Source organism: Bombus fervidus, chromosome 6, assembly GCF_041682495.2.
Source record: "Bombus fervidus isolate BK054 chromosome 6, iyBomFerv1, whole genome shotgun sequence".
Lineage (NCBI taxonomy): Eukaryota > Metazoa > Arthropoda > Insecta > Hymenoptera > Apidae > Bombus > Bombus fervidus.
In genome coordinates this window covers 17,314,412-17,332,588 of record NC_091522.1, presented here as the reverse complement: position 1 = coordinate 17,332,588, position 18,177 = coordinate 17,314,412, and the positions used below count along the sequence as shown (strand labels likewise).

The following is an 18,177-nucleotide window of genomic DNA, read 5'->3' as shown; positions in this document are numbered from 1 at the left end:
CTTATTTGTACTTTTCTTTTCTCGCCGTATCTCACTTGTCTATACTATCTATGTATCAATGAGTGTTACAAGAATAACGCAATTCTGAATCTTTTCGAATTGCACCGCACTCTATATATATTACATATATATATACATGTATATATATATATATATATATTTATATCCATAGAGTAAATAGAATATGAAGGAAAAATTGTAATAGTCGCACAAAGATATGTAAAAGTCGCATCAGTATGTGTAAAAAAAAAACGAAACGAACGATTGTCTTGCAACGTTTCGTCCACCACACACAGAAATGTCTGTTTCACACACCGTTTCACAGTAGGCTTTTTCGATCGAGTTTCTGTCGTTCACGAAAGTAGCGCTCAGCTGAACTTGTACGTTACGAATTGAATGTATACGCAACGCGAGCGTTCGTCCTGTCGTGTCGAGAAACGCGAAGATCGACAACGAACACGATCTATACGCGAAAAAAAAAAAAAAAAAAAAGATGTATTACGCAAGAAAATCAAGTGACCTCCAAAACGCGCGCCGAGACTTGTGAGAACACAGCGAACACAAGTCAACGCTCCGAAAGACCAGTCGAACTTACCTCAATAATTTCTCTTATGTTCATTCGTTTCATTTCTCTTTCTGGTTCTTTTTCATTTAACTTCACATTGTGTTCGCTCTTTTTTCTTGTTTAACTTGTCTTTAATCCATCGCATCGGCTATTTGATTTACGAACATTTTCTTTGCTGTACCTTTTTTCCCGCCTCTCCTATAAAAATACAAAAATCCATCCACCGTTTCACGTCCCACGTCCCACCTTCTTCGTTTCGTTTCTGACCATCGTTTCTGCTTCGCCATCGTCGTCTTTTGGGGTTCTGCGGCGTCTACACGATTATTAATCGTCTCAATTACTTCTCCTTTGTTCTCACCTTTCTTTCGTTTCTCGGATCTCTGTCTCTCTTCTCTTTCGATCGAAATTTTGTTCACGATTTTTCGTCCATCTCGCTCGATCGCTCGGCGTGTTGTTGTTTCTTCGTTTGCTCTGTTCGTTCGTGTAGATCTGTCGGGAGAAGATCAAGTCGTTGCAGAGCAAAATCCAGGCGCGTACCGAGAGATCGAAGATCCTCGTGCAACGCGGCAAGCCTGATCCAGAACCGTTAGATCCATGACCATGACGTTTGGTCGTTTACAGTCGATTGAGATCGTCCAACGTTCTCGCGATTCTACGTGATCACGATTTTGACAGCCATTAGTGTCGTTCCTCGCGTTCTTTTCTCACCCGGTTCGATTCCGCGCACTATATCCGAAGCGAAGAGTACGTCGACACGAAAATGGCGACAGAATCGAAGAGATTCGAATTCTTCGAGTTTCAAAGAATCCTGAAGTCTTCGACCTATCGTGTAAAACTGTCGACGTTCGTCCTCGTCCACGGAATGGAAACCGATCGATTTTTAATACCTCAGGATCTTTTTTAGCGAACTTTATATTATATATATGAATGTATGTATGTATACGTATATTGTCTATATTACATTATATCGAGCAAACTTTTCCTAAAACGTGTTATTCGTTCAGGCATAGAGAGCAGAGTTGCGTTCATATAAAAGAAAAAAAAAAAAAAAAGTAACAAAACCAATTTACCAGTATATTGTTTTAAAAGAGAGAATAAAGAGTCCTCTTTATCGCCAAGCAATCTTGTATTTCTTCGCGAGCTACACCACCGCTGATCATAACGTTAATCTAGCATACACGCATATAATACTAAAACTCTCCGACAAAAGGGAATTCTAATCTTCCAACAACCCCTTAATCGCGCCCCTGACCACATTATTTAACAAAGAACCACCCCGATCTCCCATTATTTCCATACCGACTTTAACATCTTATCTGGTTCACCCCTGCCACAAACATCAAACAAACAAAAAAAAAATGCAAAACAACACAAAAAAAAAAAAAAAAAAATAGAAAAATCTCCCAGAAAAATTGACGTATGTGTATTCCATTGTTGTGCCTTGGCTGTTCCTCCGTGGCGGATAAAGCAGAGCCTGCAGCAAAGGATGGACGATTGGAAGCAACGCGTGAAGATAGTGCTGGATCAAATATACGCCGTGGACCCGTACTATGTACAGAGCAACGAGACGAGGATCGTCAATCAGATCTCGTACGCGGACATCGCCGCAGGTCGGACAAGTCCGAGCTCCAGGGGTTCTAGCCCCTTTAGAAATCCCCGAGACGAGGTTTCTTCGGTTCCCCTCTCGATTCAAGTGCTCAAACCTACCGTGCAACTGTCAAGAACAGTGGAAGCCCAGAAGCAACCTGTTATCGAATCAACTGGCGACAATACTCCACCAAATGCTGCAATAGCGGAGACGAAGATGAAAGAAGAACAGGCAAGACCTGAAGAGCAGAGCGAACAGAAGGAGCCTGAAGTAAGAACCGAGGTTAGAAGACGCGTCTCTAAAGTAGATTCAGTGGACTCTAGATTGAAAAATCAGTCTAGAAGATCTGGTTCCGTGCGAAAGGACGTTCGCGGACCTATTAGGGAATCTCCTGAAAGAAATTCGTCCGCGGAGGCTGACAATGAAATTTCTGGATCAGACACTTCTAGATCGGTAGTGGAACAGAGGAAGGAACAGTTTGTACTTAAGAACACACTGGCCCCTAAGGTGGAGAGAAGAGGAAGGTCTGCCAGTCCCATTTGGATGCCTGGATCAACTACCTACGCGGATATTCTTCGTGGAAACAGGCAGAATTCTCGCAGCCCTTCGGTGGAGACTTGCAAAGATGCTCACGTAGTTGGTAGAGAAGTCGGAGAGACCGTGGTCGAGGAATCTTCCGTAGAAACTGTTCGAACGGAGAAGATGGAATTCGAGGTGCCCAAAGTCGAAGCAAAGGAAGGAGCAACGGCTGAAAATGCTTTTATGGAAGAACCAAGCGAAGACGTAGCAGTGGAGAGCTATCAACAGCAGCCTGCTGAGGTCGTGCACGAAGTTGTACCTGAAGTCGAGTCTCCTGTAAAAACTTCTGAGGAACCGAGCGAAGCTCAAACCAGTTGGACGGACGAAAGCATGGACGAGTACGTTTTATTGAATGAGAAAAGTTACGAAAATGTTGCAAGACCGCCAGTTGCAGCGCAACAAGTTCCAGAGGTCTACAACTATATTCATCCGGCTATTCCTGAATTGGTTGGCTTCATCGGGTCTCAGATCGCCTATCCAGTAAGTTCCTACGTCTACATGCCAGCCGCACCGCCTCAGCAAATGGCTCTTCCTCATTACACCGAAAGTCAGATAGCCTTTCCATCGGAGCCGTACGTGGCACAGGCTAGCTACATCCCTGAACCAGAGATTTATCAGCAAAATCAATTGCAGAAACATCCGCAAAGGCATCCGCATCAAAGCAAATTCAAGATCCCTCCAAAGACTGCTCCTGTAGTTGTGCAGAACGTTGAAGAGAAGTGTTTACCTTCAAGAGCTCAACAACCTGCGGATGTTGAGCCTGTCGTTCAGTCAAATATTCAAGCTGCTGTTCAACCTGCTGTTCAAGCGGAAGAGGTTTCTGAACCAGAGAAACCAGTAGAACCGGAACAGCCTATGCAGCAGACAATCGAGCAACCTGTGCAACAAGTTTCTACGCCACTTGTAGAAAGTACGCCTATTAGGACGAAAAGTACTACCTCGAGCGAGAGCAAGACATTCTCGTACGCCCAGATTTTATCACAGGGTCTCGGTTCTAAACCGACATCGACTACAAGTGGTCAATCCTCGACAACGACGACTTTAATCTCAAAACAGGCGAAAGAGCGTTCACGCTCGCCGGTAAACTCGGCGACATCCTCTGTGCACGAGTCGAGTCCTCCTCAGGAAGCCAGACAGACTCGAGAATCGACCGTAAGCAAGCCAGGAAGTACGTGGGATATATCGAGGAGAAGGGAGACGAGAAAGACTCACCAGGAGTCGCCAAAGACGAAGATTCCTGAGAAGAGGGCTCGCAGAGGACCAGAGCAACCAAAGGCTTCAGAAGTATTTCAGAAAGCTCAGAAAGAGAAAATCAGGACCAATACGGAACAACAGAAACAGGTATTGGAATTCAAAGATGAAATTACTGTGGAAGATTTGACGGTTTCTCCGAAGGTAACCCCGAAGAGTGTCAAGGTTGAGATTAGAAAGGAACAAGTGGACGATGTTAAAGCAGAAAAGAGGATAGATGCTGAAGAAACGAAAAAGATGGAAGATCACAAGCAGGATGAAAAGGATGTTCAGGAGGAGAAGGAGGTTGATGTTCAACAGAGGAGCAGGTCTCAGGAGAAGAAACGAAAGGCGAAGAAGAAGAAGCCGGAGAAGGTGGACGACGAGATAGAGAAGGCCCTGAAGGAGATCGAGGATATGGATAAGCATAAAAAGAGGGATAAGTCGAGGGAACAGGCTAAGAAAGATACGGTTCAAGCTGCGGTGGAAAAACCCAAAGAGGAGAGCGAAAAGAAGAACGTGAAATCTAATGAGAGGAAGAAACAGGGTAAATCGAAGATGGAGAAGATTAAAGATGAATCGGAGACTGGAGTAGGTCAGTCTAACGCGAAAGAACAGGTTAAATCGAAGGACGATGCGAAAGAGAACAAGGAGGAGAAAGATTCTGGGAAAAGGACCGCGAAGGATGACGTTAAAGCTTCTGAAGAGAAAGCAACGAAGGTTGAAAGTCGAAAGAACGAACCTGAGAAGAGATCTGATGTGAAGATCGACTCGAGTGAAACGAAGAAAGTGGACGCGAAGGAAGAGAAACCGTGGAAAAAGAAGCAAAAGGGTAAGGAACAAGCTGGTGCAGCGAAGGACAAATCTAATAAAGATACCAAACCCGCGAAGGTTGACGCGGGGTCGGAGCAAATCAAGAAGACAACCGATGAAGATAAAGTAGAAACTCCGAAACAGAAACACGTAAAACCAGATGTAGGTGAAAGTGTTCAAAATTTGGAGCAGATAAAGAAAGAAGACACAAAGGCTACGAAGCCTGTAAAACCGGATAAAACGCCTGAAACTAAAGTTGAATCTAGGAGCAAAGTGCAAAGCGAGCCTAAAGAGAAAGAGCCGATGAAAGAACAGGAGAAGTCGAAAAAGAATAAGAAACAGAAACAAGGCAACGACCAGGAGACTTCTAAAGTCCAGACATCGAAGAAACAGAGCCAACAGAAAGAAGACAAGAAAGTGGAACAGTCGAAACAAAAGAAATCTGAAGAGAAATCAGAAGTGACAAAAGATGTGAAATTGGATGAAAAGGAAGAAGTTGAAGCGGAAGTTAATGTAAAAACTCCAAAAGACGAGAAAGATAAGAAAGCGGCTGAGAAAGAGAAAGGGAAGGAGGATGATACGAAAGAACAGAAGAAGGAGGGTACGGTATCGGAAGTAGAACCGAAAGCAGATATTAAAGAAGAACAGAAAACGGTAATTAGCGCGTTGATTCGCGTCATAGAATCTACGATGGAGATCAGCGAAGGTGATAAGTCGAAACCAGAAACAATGGTGCAGGAAAATGTGGACGAAAAATCAACGAATAAACGAGAGAAGAAACAGAATAAATCTGGCGAGGAACAAATGGTTGAGAGTAAAGATTCGAAGAAAGAATCGAAGCCAGATTCTGTACAAAAGGAGGAAGCGAAAAAGGTAGTTGAATTAGAGAAACAGACGAAATCGAAGGGAAAGAAATCGAAGAAAGAACCGGATGTTAGTCAGAAGCCTGCGCCTGAAGCGATAAAGATGTCTGAGAAAGAAGAAAAGAAGATCATCGATAAGCAAATTATCGAAGAGAAATCAATTAAAGAGGAAGAAATTGTGACGGAACAATCGAAAAAGGAATATTTAAAAACTGAACCTGTCGCGCCAAGTAAAGGACAATCTGATAAGAAAAGACAAAAGAAGTCAAAGTCACCGACAAAAGCAAAGAAAGAAGAAGATTCAAAGTCTGCGTTGCCTGTGGAAGAAAAGGAGAAACCTAAAGAAAATGAAGTAGCAGAAGCGGCTAAATTAGAAGAAAAGAATGGTAAAATTGATAACGATGGCAAACTGATATCCATAGAAGAAACGAGAATTACCGGAGTTGAAGAAAAGATTACTGCGATCCAGAAGGAAGAAAATATTGTTAGCGTAACAGAGAAAATTGAAGCACAACCTAATATCGATAAGAGTATTACTGGAGAAAAATCTACAGAAGGCGTCGAAATATTTATAGACAAAAAGATGGAGGAAACTGTAAAGAAACCAGAAGAACCTGAGATAGTTGAAACTAGTGACGTGAAAAAGGAAGAAGGAATTCTTCTGCCTGAATTACCGAAAACCGATAGACCCGAAATCCAAGAAATTCCAGGAACACCATCAAAGTCCAAGAAAGGGAAATCAAAGGAAAAGGCTGTCACCGAAAATACCACACCCACTTCCGGGGTCGAGTCCAAAGAAGAAGCCAAATCCAGTCAACCAAGCACACCAAAGTCTGACAAGAGAAAGAAAAAGAAACAGGACAGTAAAGACAAAATCGTGGTCGAACCTCCACAACTAGAACAAACGATAATCACTGAGAAACCTAGCACAGACGCGAAACCAATCGAAGAATCTGAAAAATCAACGGAAACACCATCGTTAAAACTCGTAACTCCACTGACAGAGTCTCGGGATAAAAAGCAAGGCCACGTTAAAAAACCAATTGAGATCGAGAAAATTTCAGTGACAAAGTCTGACGATTCAGAATCTCGCTCGCAAGAACTGATCGAAAATCCAAGTACAGAAGAAGATTCTCTTCTTTCAAAGAACGAGAAAACTGCAAACGTTTCAGCCACTGTTTCACCAACCACAGAATCATCTTCATTAGGGAAATCGTCGTTGGTCGAGAAGACGGTTACCACGGTGACCAGCAACGTGCCTGAACCTGTCGAAGCTAAGCCATCGATCGAAAAAATCGTAGAGAACTTAGAAAGTATTCCCTCATCCAAGGTCGTAGGCTCCAAACCCACCGAATTAATCACCCTGCGTCCTGAAACAGTAGAGAGTAGCCTAACAACCACCGAATATGCTAGGGTATCGGATGATTCAGCTGTTGGTATCCCCTGGAAAGCGTTAGATACGTTAGCAGACGTTGACAAATCAATTTCCGATTACACGGTATATCTTGACGATCTTGTTAAAGACGATCAGCCGATTCTGTTCGGTAGCGTTCAGGATAGGAGGAGAGGTCGTTCTGGAACTCCGAAATCTGTAGGAAGCGCGAGAGACGAGAGGGAGTTGGATAATTTCGAGAAAGAACAGGACGCGAAGGTTTTGCAGGATAAATCTAAGCACGAAGTTGAGGGTAAAAAGGATAGTATGAGGGTTAAGGAGGAAGTTAAGATTGTCGGAGAAGCTGCAAGTGTAGAATCGAAAGATTCAGGTGAGTTAGTGATAGAGAGTGAAGGTGAAATTGTGCAAGAGAAAGGAAGGATGGGTACGGGACCGGAAGGGTCTTCTTCTGATATTGAACAGGGACAGGGAATAGGAACGGGCATGATGTCGTTAGAATTGGAATTAGACACTCGTGAAGTAAGTATTCTTCCTACACATGTAAGACATATGACACCTGATACAAGATATATTCCCGAACTTGTAACTGTTCCTGTTGACGCTTCTAAGTCGGAAACGGAAAATATTGAAGATAAAACAAGTACGGTTGAAAAGAAGGTAGGAGACGCTGAGGAACATCGTGAAGTTTATGATTCTAAACCTAGAACGGAAGAAGTTAAAGAAAAAGCAGCTCTACTTGAAGAGAAGATAGTAGACTCTGAAAAACAAGAAGTCTCTATTAAGGATGAAGATTCTAAACCTGAAAAACAAAAGATTGAAGATAAACAAAGTCAGATCGAAACACAGATTGCAGAGTCTAAAAAACAAGTAGAAATTTCTGTTAAAGGTAAAGATCCTAAACCTGAAAAGCAAAAGGTTAAAAATAAACCAAGCCAGATCGAAACACAGGTTGCAGAGTCTAGAAAACAAGTACAAGTTTCTGTTAAAGGTGAAGATTCTAAACCTGAAAAGAAAAAGGTTGAAGATAAACCAAGTCAGATTAAGACACAAGTTGCAGACTCTAAAAAGCAAGTCGAAGTTTCTGTTAAAGGTGAAGATTCTAAACCTGAAAAGCAAAAGGTTGAAGATAAACCAAGCCAGATTGAAACACAGGTTGCAGAGTCTAAAAAACAAGTGGAAGTTTCTGTTAAAGGTGAAGATTCTAAGACTGAAAAACAAAAGGTTGAAGATAAGCCAAGTCAGATTAAAACACAAGTTGCAGAGACTAAAAAACAAGTAGAAGTTTCCGTTAAAGGTGAAGATTCTAAGACTGAAAAGAAAAAGGTTCAAGATAAACCAAGCCAGATTGAAACACAGGTTGCAGAGACTAAAAAACAAGTAGAAGTTTCTGTTAAAGCTGAAGATTCTAAACCTGAAAAGAAAAAGGTTGAAGATAAACCAAACCAGATTAAAACACAGGTTGCAGAGACTAAAAAACAAGTAGAAGTTTCTGTTAAAGGTGAAGATTCTAAATCAGAAAAGCAAAAGGTTGAAGATAAACCAAGCCAGATTGAAACACAGGTTGCAGAGACTAAAAAACAAGTAAAAGTTAAAGCTGAAGATTCTAAACCTGAAAAGAAAAAGGTTGAAGATAAACCAAGCCAGATTAAGACACAGGTTGCAGAGACTAAAAAACAAGTAGAAGTTTCTGTTAAAGGTGAAGATTCTAAACCTGAAAAGCAAAAGGTTGAAGATAAACCAAGCCAGATCGAAACACAGGTTGCAGAGTCTAAAAAACAAGTAAAAGTTAAAGGTGAAGATTCTAAACCTGAAAAGCAAAAGGTTGAAGATAAACCAAGCCAGATTGAAACACAGGTTGCAGAGTCTAAAAAACAAGTAGAAGTTTCTGTTAAAGCTGAAGATTCTAAACCTGAGAAGCAAAAGGTTGAAGATAAACCAAGCCAGATCGAAACACAGGTTGCAGAGACTAAAAAACTAGTAAAAGTTAAAGGTGAAGATTCTAAACCTGAAAAGCAAAAGGTTGAAGATAAACCAAGCCAGATCGAAACAGAGGTTCAAGAGTCTAAAAAACAAGTAGAAGTTTCTGTTAAAGGTGAAGATTCTAAACCTGAAAAGCAAAAGGTTGAAGATAAACCAAGCCAGATTGAAACACAGGTTGCAGAGTCTAAAAAACAAGTAGAAGTTAAAGGTGAAGATTCTAAACCTGAGAAGCAAAAGGTTGAAGATAAACCAAGCCAGATTGAAACACAGGTTGCAGAGTCTAAACAACAAGTAGACGTTAAAGGTGAAGATTCTAAACCTGAGAAGCAAAAGGTTGAAGATAAACCAAGCCAGATTGAAACACAAGTTGCAAAGTCGAAAAAACAAGTAGAAGTTTCTGTTAAAGGTGAAGATTCTAAACCTGAAAAACAAAAGGTTGAAGATAAGCCAAGTCAGATTAAAACACAAGTTGCAAAGACTAAAGATCAGGTAGAAGTTTCTGTTAAAGGTGAAGATTCTAAACCTGAAAAGCAAAAGGTTGAAGATAAACCAAGCCAGATTGAAACACAGGTTGCAGAGTCTAAAAAACAAGTAGAAGTTAAAGGTGAAGATTCTAAACCTGAGAAGCAAAAGGTTGAAGATAAACCAAGCCAGATTGAAACACAGGTTGCAGAGTCTAAAAAACAAGTAGAAGTTAAAGGTGAAGATTCTAAACCTGAGAAGCAAAAGGTTGAAGATAAACCAAGCCAGATTGAAACACAGGTTGCAGAGTCTAAACAACAAGTAGACGTTAAAGGTGAAGATTCTAAACCTGAGAAGCAGAAGGTTGAAGATAAACCAAGCCAGATTGAAACACAGGTTGCAGAGACTAAAAAACAAGTAAAAGTTAAAGGTGAAGATTCTAAGATTGAAAAGAAAAAGGTTCAAGATAAACCAAGCCAGATTGAAACACAGGTTGCAGAGTCTAAAAAACAAGTAGAAGTTTCTGTTAAAGGTGAAGATTCTAAACCTGAAAAGCAAAAGGTTGAAGATAAACCAAGTCAGATTGAAACACAGGTTGTAGAGTCTAAAAAACAAGTAGAAGTTTCTGTTAAAGGTGAAGATTCTAAACCTGAAAAGAAAAAGGTTGAAGATAAACCAAGCCAGATCGAAACACAGGTTGCAGAGTCTAAAAAACAAGTAAAAGTTAAAGGTGAAGATTCTAAACCTGAAAAGCAAAAGGTTGAAGATAAACCAAGCCAGATTGAAACACAGGTTGCAGAGTCTAAAAAACAAGTAGAAGTTTCTGTTAAAGCTGAAGATTCTAAACCTGAGAAGCAAAAGGTTGAAGATAAACCAAGCCAGATCGAAACACAGGTTGCAGAGACTAAAAAACTAGTAAAAGTTAAAGGTGAAGATTCTAAACCTGAAAAGCAAAAGGTTGAAGATAAACCAAGCCAGATCGAAACAGAGGTTCAAGAGTCTAAAAAACAAGTAGAAGTTTCTGTTAAAGGTGAAGATTCTAAACCTGAAAAGCAAAAGATTGAGGATGAAGCGAGTCAGATTAAGACACAGGTTGCAGAGTCAATAAAACAAGTAGAAGTTCCTACTAAGGTTAAAGAGTCTGAACCTATCACAAAAGAAATTTACCCAAGTTACTTTACAGACTTGGTCAAACCCTACTGGTTCAATTATCGTCCTTACATCGAGGCAGAGATCAATTTCCATCGGTGTTTCAAAGTAGTAAAGGTAATAGAAGAAAATGTGCCTGCTCCTGCAACTCCAAAATTGGAGAGTATCGAAAGAATTGCTCAAGAATCGATTATGAAAGAGCATAAAGAAGAAGAAGAAAAGTCAGAAGACACGGAGCAATCTGAAGCTGAAAGCAGAAAACTTTCACTTATCAAAGAAACTCTGAAATATCCTATTAGCACATTTTACAAATTAGAATCCGAGTGGGTGAAATCTAAGCAGACTAAAGAGAAAGAAGATATGGCAATTCCTTTGGAGGAATCTAATCTTACAGGCGTTGAAGTTGTGGAGGAAACAATGCAAATTCAAGAAGACAAAAAACTTTCCGAGGTATTAGATGCTCGAAACATTTCAGAAAATGACATTGACAAAGAGAAAACTATCGCGGAAATTACCACGGAGATTAAATCTACGGACATGATTTTGGATCAAACGGCAGCTCTTATCGAGGATGTGAATAAAGAGCTTGACATGATGAAAAAAGAGAAGGAGCAGAGTACAGCCGAGGGAAAAGTAGAAGATAAAGAGGATGGTAAAGAACCTGAGATACGGAAGAAGGAGCAGCAAGTATCTGATAAGAAACCGAAAGAGAAATCGAAGAAAGAAAAGCAGCCGAAAGATGAGAAGTCAAAGTCTAAGAAAGAAGAAAAGAAGGAAATAACATCACCGGTAAAAGAACCTGAGGTAGTCGAAAAGAACGATATTACAGAATTAACCAAGGCTGTAGAACAACTTACTATGATTATCCATGAAGAAACTAAAGAAGCTTCATTGGCATTCAAACAAACTGAAGAAGTTGAGAAGAAAGATATTGCGATTGTACAGGGGACAGAGTTGGCACAGACAACGGAACAACTTGTCACAAAAATAGACGAACCTTCGGCGGTTCAAATTATCGATCGAAAAGAAGAAGAGAAGACAGAAAAGAATGTTACAAAAGAAGAACCATTAATCACATTGGAACCAAAAATTGAAGAAGTAGTAAAACCTGCAATCGAATCTTCTCAAGTAGAGAAAGTAAAAGAAGAAACGAAATTAGAAAAAGATAAGAAGGAACATGAGAAACGGGATGGAAAGAAAGAAATTGTTCCAGAATCTCAGATCCTAATTGAAGAGAAAATTGAGAAGGAAAGTGAGAAGGTTGAAAAGCCTGTTTCTGGAAAGAAGAAAGTTTCTAAAGAACCTAAAAAGAAAGATGTTAAAGAGATAACGAGAGAAGAAAAGTTAAGCACAGAAGAAAAAGCCTTGCCGCAAGAATCTATTAGTGTCGTGACTGGATCAACAGCAACTGAAAAATCAATAAGTGACAAAGTACCAGAGATAAAAGATTCGAACGCACCTGAATCTTCAGCGATAGAAAGCAAAACTAAACCCTTGGATAAGCCTAGGAGAGAAGAAGGAAGGGCAAAGTCAGGAAAACAGAAACAGCCTAAAGAAAAGTCTGATATTAAAGCTACGTCTACCCCAGAGAAAGATGCAAAGAAACAAGAAGAACAGGAAATTGCTTCACCAGACTCGAAGAAGAAACGTGATGGAAAATCGAAAAAGGCAAATGAAGTCCCAGCAGTGGTTCCTCAAGAAACACCGACTAAAGCTCCTTTGGAAGAAACTAAGAAAGAAGAATCTCAATCAGAAATAAAGGAAATATCTAAGGAAGAAATTCAACCGGTATGCACCAAATCATGGGCATCTGTTGTTGGTATGAAAGGAACGAGCGATCTTCCTGCAGAAAATGTACAAACTGTGACAGTAACTCCTCAAGAATCGATAACTGGAACATCAGAATTAGGAAAAGTAGCACAGATAACAGAAACTGTGCCTGAAGAACCACAAAGTCCACAAACGCAGCATAAGAAACACCAAAAGAAGAAAGATACGAAACAAGAAAAGATCGTTACCGAAGCGAAAGTGTCTTCTGTCGATATTGAAACTGAGAAGGAAAATATGAAGTCTGTTATTCCTGAGAAAGTTGAAGAACTAGAATTCAATATGAAAGATTCTAACAAATCATACGCTCAAGTAGCAGCTTCTAGCAAAGGAACTTCTCCACAATCGAATCAAGAAGATATTGTGTTACTTAAACCGATTCCTGTTATGCCTGATCAAAGCTTGGATAAACTAATGGAAGTCGAAACAATTACATCTGAAAAATCATTAATAATCACAGAAACTCCAGAGGCTGGAAAAGAAACATCCAAACCTGAGGAAATAGCAACAAATAAAAAGCTCAACGAATTAATTACTGAACAAGACGTTTTCAAAATGGAGTCACCTTCGTGGGTGGAAGAAATTGAAAAAGAAGCAATGGTGGAAGAAACTAGTTCCATGTCGCCAATTCCAAGCGCGATAGTAGTCGAGACGCCACAGAAAATGAAGGATTCGTGGGCTACTATTGTTAGCAAACACACGGAACCGCTGGAACCACTCTCATCACCCACTAGCGAAAAGATTATAATGAAAAAACAACAAACTGCCGAACAAAATCCAAATCCCCAAATACAAATCCATGTGGAAGAAGCTCCAGAGCCGGTATCGATTGAAGAAGTGGTTGAAATCGACGAACAAGGTTTTATGGAATTCGTAAATCGAAAAGAACTGCGATCTAGACGATCGAGATCGCGATCCAGAAGCATCAGACGAGACGAACCAAGCTCGAGACAGTCGAGTGATAAGCCTATAGTTCCTGAAGAAATTTTAGCAGAAGAACAGAAGCAGGTGGGCGCGCAAAAAGTGGAGGAACAGAAGAAAAAGGATGGAAACAAAGGAAAGGAGGGAAAATCGAAGAAAAAGAGAGGTGAAGCAAAATCGAGCAGTGCAGATCGCAATCAGGTGACAAAAGATGAACAGGAAAAGGATAGAGAAAACCTTCAAAAAGAAAAAGATAAAGAAAAGACGAGTAAAACCGAAGAAAAGAATGTGAAGAAGATGGAGAAAGAAAGAATAGAGCCATTAGTCGAAGAGAAGACACAGAAACAGGCAGAAAAGAAAGATACTAAGCAACATGAGGGCAAATCGAAGACGAAAGAAGTTAATTTGAGCCAAGAAAGCAAAGAAAAGGCAGGAGAGAAAGTTGAAGAAAAGCTTGATGAGAAAGTGAAAGAAGTAGAGGTTGTGAAGCCTGAAACTCCAGAAGTAGATAAAGTAATCGAAATGGATAAACAGAATTCTAAATCAGCAGATAAGTGGAGAAAAGCAGAAACGAAGGAACAATCTATCGCTGCTTCAAAGAAGAGTAAGAAATCAAAGAGAGGAAAATCTGATAAGGACCAACCCAAAGAAGAACTAGAACATAAAGAACAAATTAAACAGCCGGGTGTTGTTCAGGTAACAGAAATACAACTGAAATCGGAAGACGAAGTTGTGAAAGATCCAGAAACTAAAGAAGTTAAAGAAATTCAAGAAGCATCAGCAATTGCAAAATCTGAAACTGAAAGTAAACCTGAGATTGTCGAAGAAATTAAATCTGAAAAATCAACGTCTCCAAGAAAACGCAAAGGAAAATCTAAAGAAAAGAAAGCAGAGACAGTATCAGGAATTAGCGAAACATCGATTGAAGAAACGAAGGTACCTGAATCTAAAATTAAAGAAGAAATACCAGCAAAAGAAACAAAGGTTCAAGAAATTAAAGTAATTGAAGAAGAAGTAAAAATTACAAAACCTGAAAAATCAACGCCCACAAAGAAGCATAAAGAAAAATCTGAAGAAAAGAAAGTAGAAACGGTACCAGAACGAATCACTGAAACATCAACTGATGAGAAGAAAGTATCTGAACTTGAGATCAAAGAAATGTCGGTAGAAAAAGTAAAGGAAGAAGTAAAAGAAAGTGAAGCAAGTCAAAAGAAAGAAGTTGATTCTAAATCAGATGTTACTGAAGAGAAAAAAGAAGTATCTGCAAAGGAAGAAACAGAGGAGAAACATAAAGAAGAACCAATTAAGTCTCCGCAAACGCCTGTTGCAGAAATGATTGTAGACACTAAAACAGAAACAGCAGAGGTAACAGATGAAGCTCATGCAGACAAAAAGTTGAAACTTTCGAAGAAGGAGAAACGAAAGCAAAAGAGGAAAGAAAAATCAACTACACGAGCAACCAGCGAAGAAAAATTAGAAAAAGAAACATCTGAGACGTTTGTTCCAGAAAAGGAAGAAGAAACAACAACCCTGGAAGAAATAAAACCAGAAGAAGTAACTATTTCACCTGATGAAACCAATCAAGAAAAAGAACTTAATGAAAAACTACAAGAAATTAAGAAATTGAGCGCGATCACCCCTGAGGTGATTCCTGATGAAATAAAGCTTGTTCCAGAAACTATGCTTAAACCGATAATCAAGGAAAAGACAAAACCAACTAAAGAGGAAGCAAAACTTTTGAAACCAATTGAAGAAAAGGAAAAAGTTTCAGGAAAAATAGAAAACTTTGCTGAAGATAAAATGGAGACACCTGAACTAGTTACAAATAAATCTGAAACGCCCAAACCAGACATAGATAAATCTGAAATACCTAAACCAGAGACAGATAAAGCTGAAACATTTAAAGCGGATAAAACTGAAACACCCGGACTAGTGACGGATGAAACTGAAAAAGACATAAAACAGAAAGAAGAACCAACGTCAGCTTCGAAAGAAAAATCGAAACGTAAGAACAAACAGGCGAAGAAAGGTAGACGCGAAGAACAAGAAGCGGCAACGAAGTCTACGGATGAAGAACTTCAATCGCCAAAGAATGAGAAAGAAATTGAAATATTAAGCACAGGTTCTACTATTCCATCAACTCCAGAAACTCCAAAAGAAGCAGTCGATCAAGAGAAAGACGCGACGATACCTGAAGAGAAAATAGAATCAGGTGCACAATTGAATAAGTTGGAGATCGATGAACCAAGGATCGAGGAGGTTATTAAGAAAGACGAGAAAGAAGCGAAGGATGTCTTGCAGGAACAAGTTGCTTTGAAAGAAACAATTATACAAGAGAAGACAGAAATATCTGGCAAAAGCCAAGAAGAAGTCGATCGTCTACAGAAAACCGAAGAAATTCCAGAAGCTCAGCCTCCAGAAGAGAAATCTACGAAAGAAGAAAAATCTAAAACGAAGAAAATTAAAGATAAGAGACAGGAAGAGACAACTAAAAATGTCGAGAAAAAGATATCTGAAGAGGAACCAGTAATTTCCAAAGAGGAAATTCCAGTCAATGTTTCTGAAGTTAAAACAGATAAAGTCGTTCCACCCGAGGCAAAACCGGAAGGAACCATCAAACCTGCTGAAATAATAGTGAATGGTAAACTAACAGAAGAAGATGACAAAACTGAGAAGGAAGTAACAGAAAAGAAGACAGAAGATATCGAAAAGGTACAATCAGGAATTGTAAAAGAACTCGAAAGTATAATTCAAGAAACCGATCAACTTCCGCAACGAGATATATCAACAGAAAAATTACTACATAAAATTGAGTCTCCCATAACCATAGAATCGATTCAGTCTCAACTAGAAACCGAAGAAGAATTCGAAAAATGTATATCCAGTGAACCAGAAATAGAAACGGTAGATATCGTGGTGGAACCCGTGAAACCAAAAGTACAATTCTACATAGCCGACGAAATTCTGGTCCTAAGTCCGGAGAAGAAAAAACCCGTACAAACTCCCCTGATCTTAAAAACCCTGTCAGAACTCAGTAGATCCAAATTCCTTTCTCTTGATAGCGGCTTTTGGCCGGACAAACACCCCTATCACGAGGCTGAACGCTACCTGTTCGAAAATTTGGCTAACTATCCGATGGAAAGTCTTTCCGACGATGTCAAACGCGATTCTAACGATAAAGATGATTTCGACGGGGATCAGGGCGGTGGTAATTTGAACGAACGCGGTGGTAATGGTGGTACCTTGAATTCTTATTTCATGGGTGGACCACATACCGAACGTCTGATCGCCGATCTCCCAGGTGGTATAGGTAGCTGGAGCGATTACAGTACTTACTTGTCGAGCGAGAACGAGCAGAGAACGGACCAGTGCACCGAACTGGTTCAGGAAAAGATCGAGAATCCAATGTCAGACCCAATATATCCCTCCGATAATCTACTTTCTGAGTTATCCTCTGTCCATCACAAGGACGACCAGTCTATTTCCAAATTCGACGAACTGTCGTTGGAGCGTGACGTTCCTACAACGTCAGAAAATTCTGAAGATGTAAAATTGTTGTCACTGTCCACCGTCGAAGTATCCGCTTCTGGCGAACAACCCCTAAAACTCGATTACAAGACCGTGAGCCCGGATCAACTATCAGAGTCCACTTATTCCGATCCACGTGAGTTATCCCCGACACCAGGCATCCCTGACCATGATCCAGATCCCAAGAAACATTTAGGTAGAGAAAAAGGATCGATGCAGCGGCGCACTCCAATCGTGGAGACGGAGAGAGAGATGGGGGTAACTGAAGATGAGGCTGAAAAGAGGATACGAGGGATCAAGGTGCGATCACAATACAAGCTGTGCTCGATCATCACCCAATCGAGCTTGAACGAGTTCATTATGTTTCTTGTTGTTCTTGTTACCGTTGTGTTATGCGAACTCGCGTGTGGCTATATGTATTATATGTAGGACACGCGAGCTCGCGTATGAGTGTGTGCGCGCGTGTGTGCTTGGTAAAGTGTTTTTTACTGTTTTCTTATGTCTTCGTTCGTTGTTGGTTTTATTCTTCTTTTTTTTTTTTCAATTTTTTAACGTCTTTTTTTCTTTCTCTCTCTCTTTTTTCATTTTTTCACTTGTCTCTCGACGTGTGTATACATCGAACGTATTATACTTCTTTCTACTCGCTGACTCTGTACGTTTTCACTTTGACAGCCGCTGTTAATAGTTAATTACCACTGTTAATGCTGCTACATTGCTGTTGCTTCTCTCTATCACCATATATTAGATCTTTGTTTCCTTCCTTCATTTGCATGCTATAGTTTTTTGATTTTTATTAATGCACGAGAGTAACGTTACTTGATTTTCTGGTTGCGTTGCGGTTCACGAGAACTTTTCAAAATTTATCTCGCGATAAATTCGACTTGGAAGAAAAGAACATTGACAGAAAATTATTCTTTGTAATACCGATTAACTTTATTCTTGTTCAAGGAAGCAGTTTGTAGTCACACGACACGTTACGTCGACGTATTTGATCAACAGAAATCCCTTTTAAAATATTACGTAACATGGTGTATTTCTTTAAACCTTTTTATTTTAGCCAGCTGTCCCTCTTATAGTCCTAAGAGAGTATTTCTTAGAGTTTGTCCAATGTAAAAGATCGATGTTACACGATACTATAATAAACACGATTATTAGAGCGCCCTATAGCGTTATAACAATTTCTTGATTCTTTTATCAAATCTGCATGAATATAGCTATATCTTCTAAATTTGTTTAATCATTAAAATAAAAAAAAATTGCAGCATTTTTTGATACATTT

At 39.8% G+C, this 18,177-nt stretch overlaps 1 protein-coding gene across 19 annotated transcripts in view; it reads left to right on the top strand.

Moving 5' to 3' along the window:
* The window catches only part of Msp300 (Muscle-specific protein 300 kDa), a 110,532-nt gene that overhangs the window by 59,997 nt on the left and 32,358 nt on the right, over positions 1 to 18,177 (top strand). For 4 of the 19 annotated variants that reach the window (XM_072005987.1, XM_072005994.1, XM_072005982.1 and 1 more), the window contains 5 exons: positions 2,034 to 8,252; positions 8,355 to 8,529; positions 8,626 to 9,206; positions 9,501 to 9,581; positions 9,966 to 17,198. In XM_072005987.1, coding sequence (XP_071862088.1) covers positions 2,034 to 8,252; positions 8,355 to 8,529; positions 8,626 to 9,206; positions 9,501 to 9,581; positions 9,966 to 17,198 — 14,289 coding nt within the window. Of the gene's footprint in view, positions 1 to 1,052; positions 1,684 to 2,033; positions 8,326 to 8,354; positions 8,592 to 8,625; positions 9,207 to 9,500; positions 9,582 to 9,965; positions 17,199 to 18,177 lie in introns of those variants that run through there. The other 15 variants (XM_072006002.1, XM_072006003.1, XM_072005992.1 and 12 more) reach the window with 14 other exon arrangements.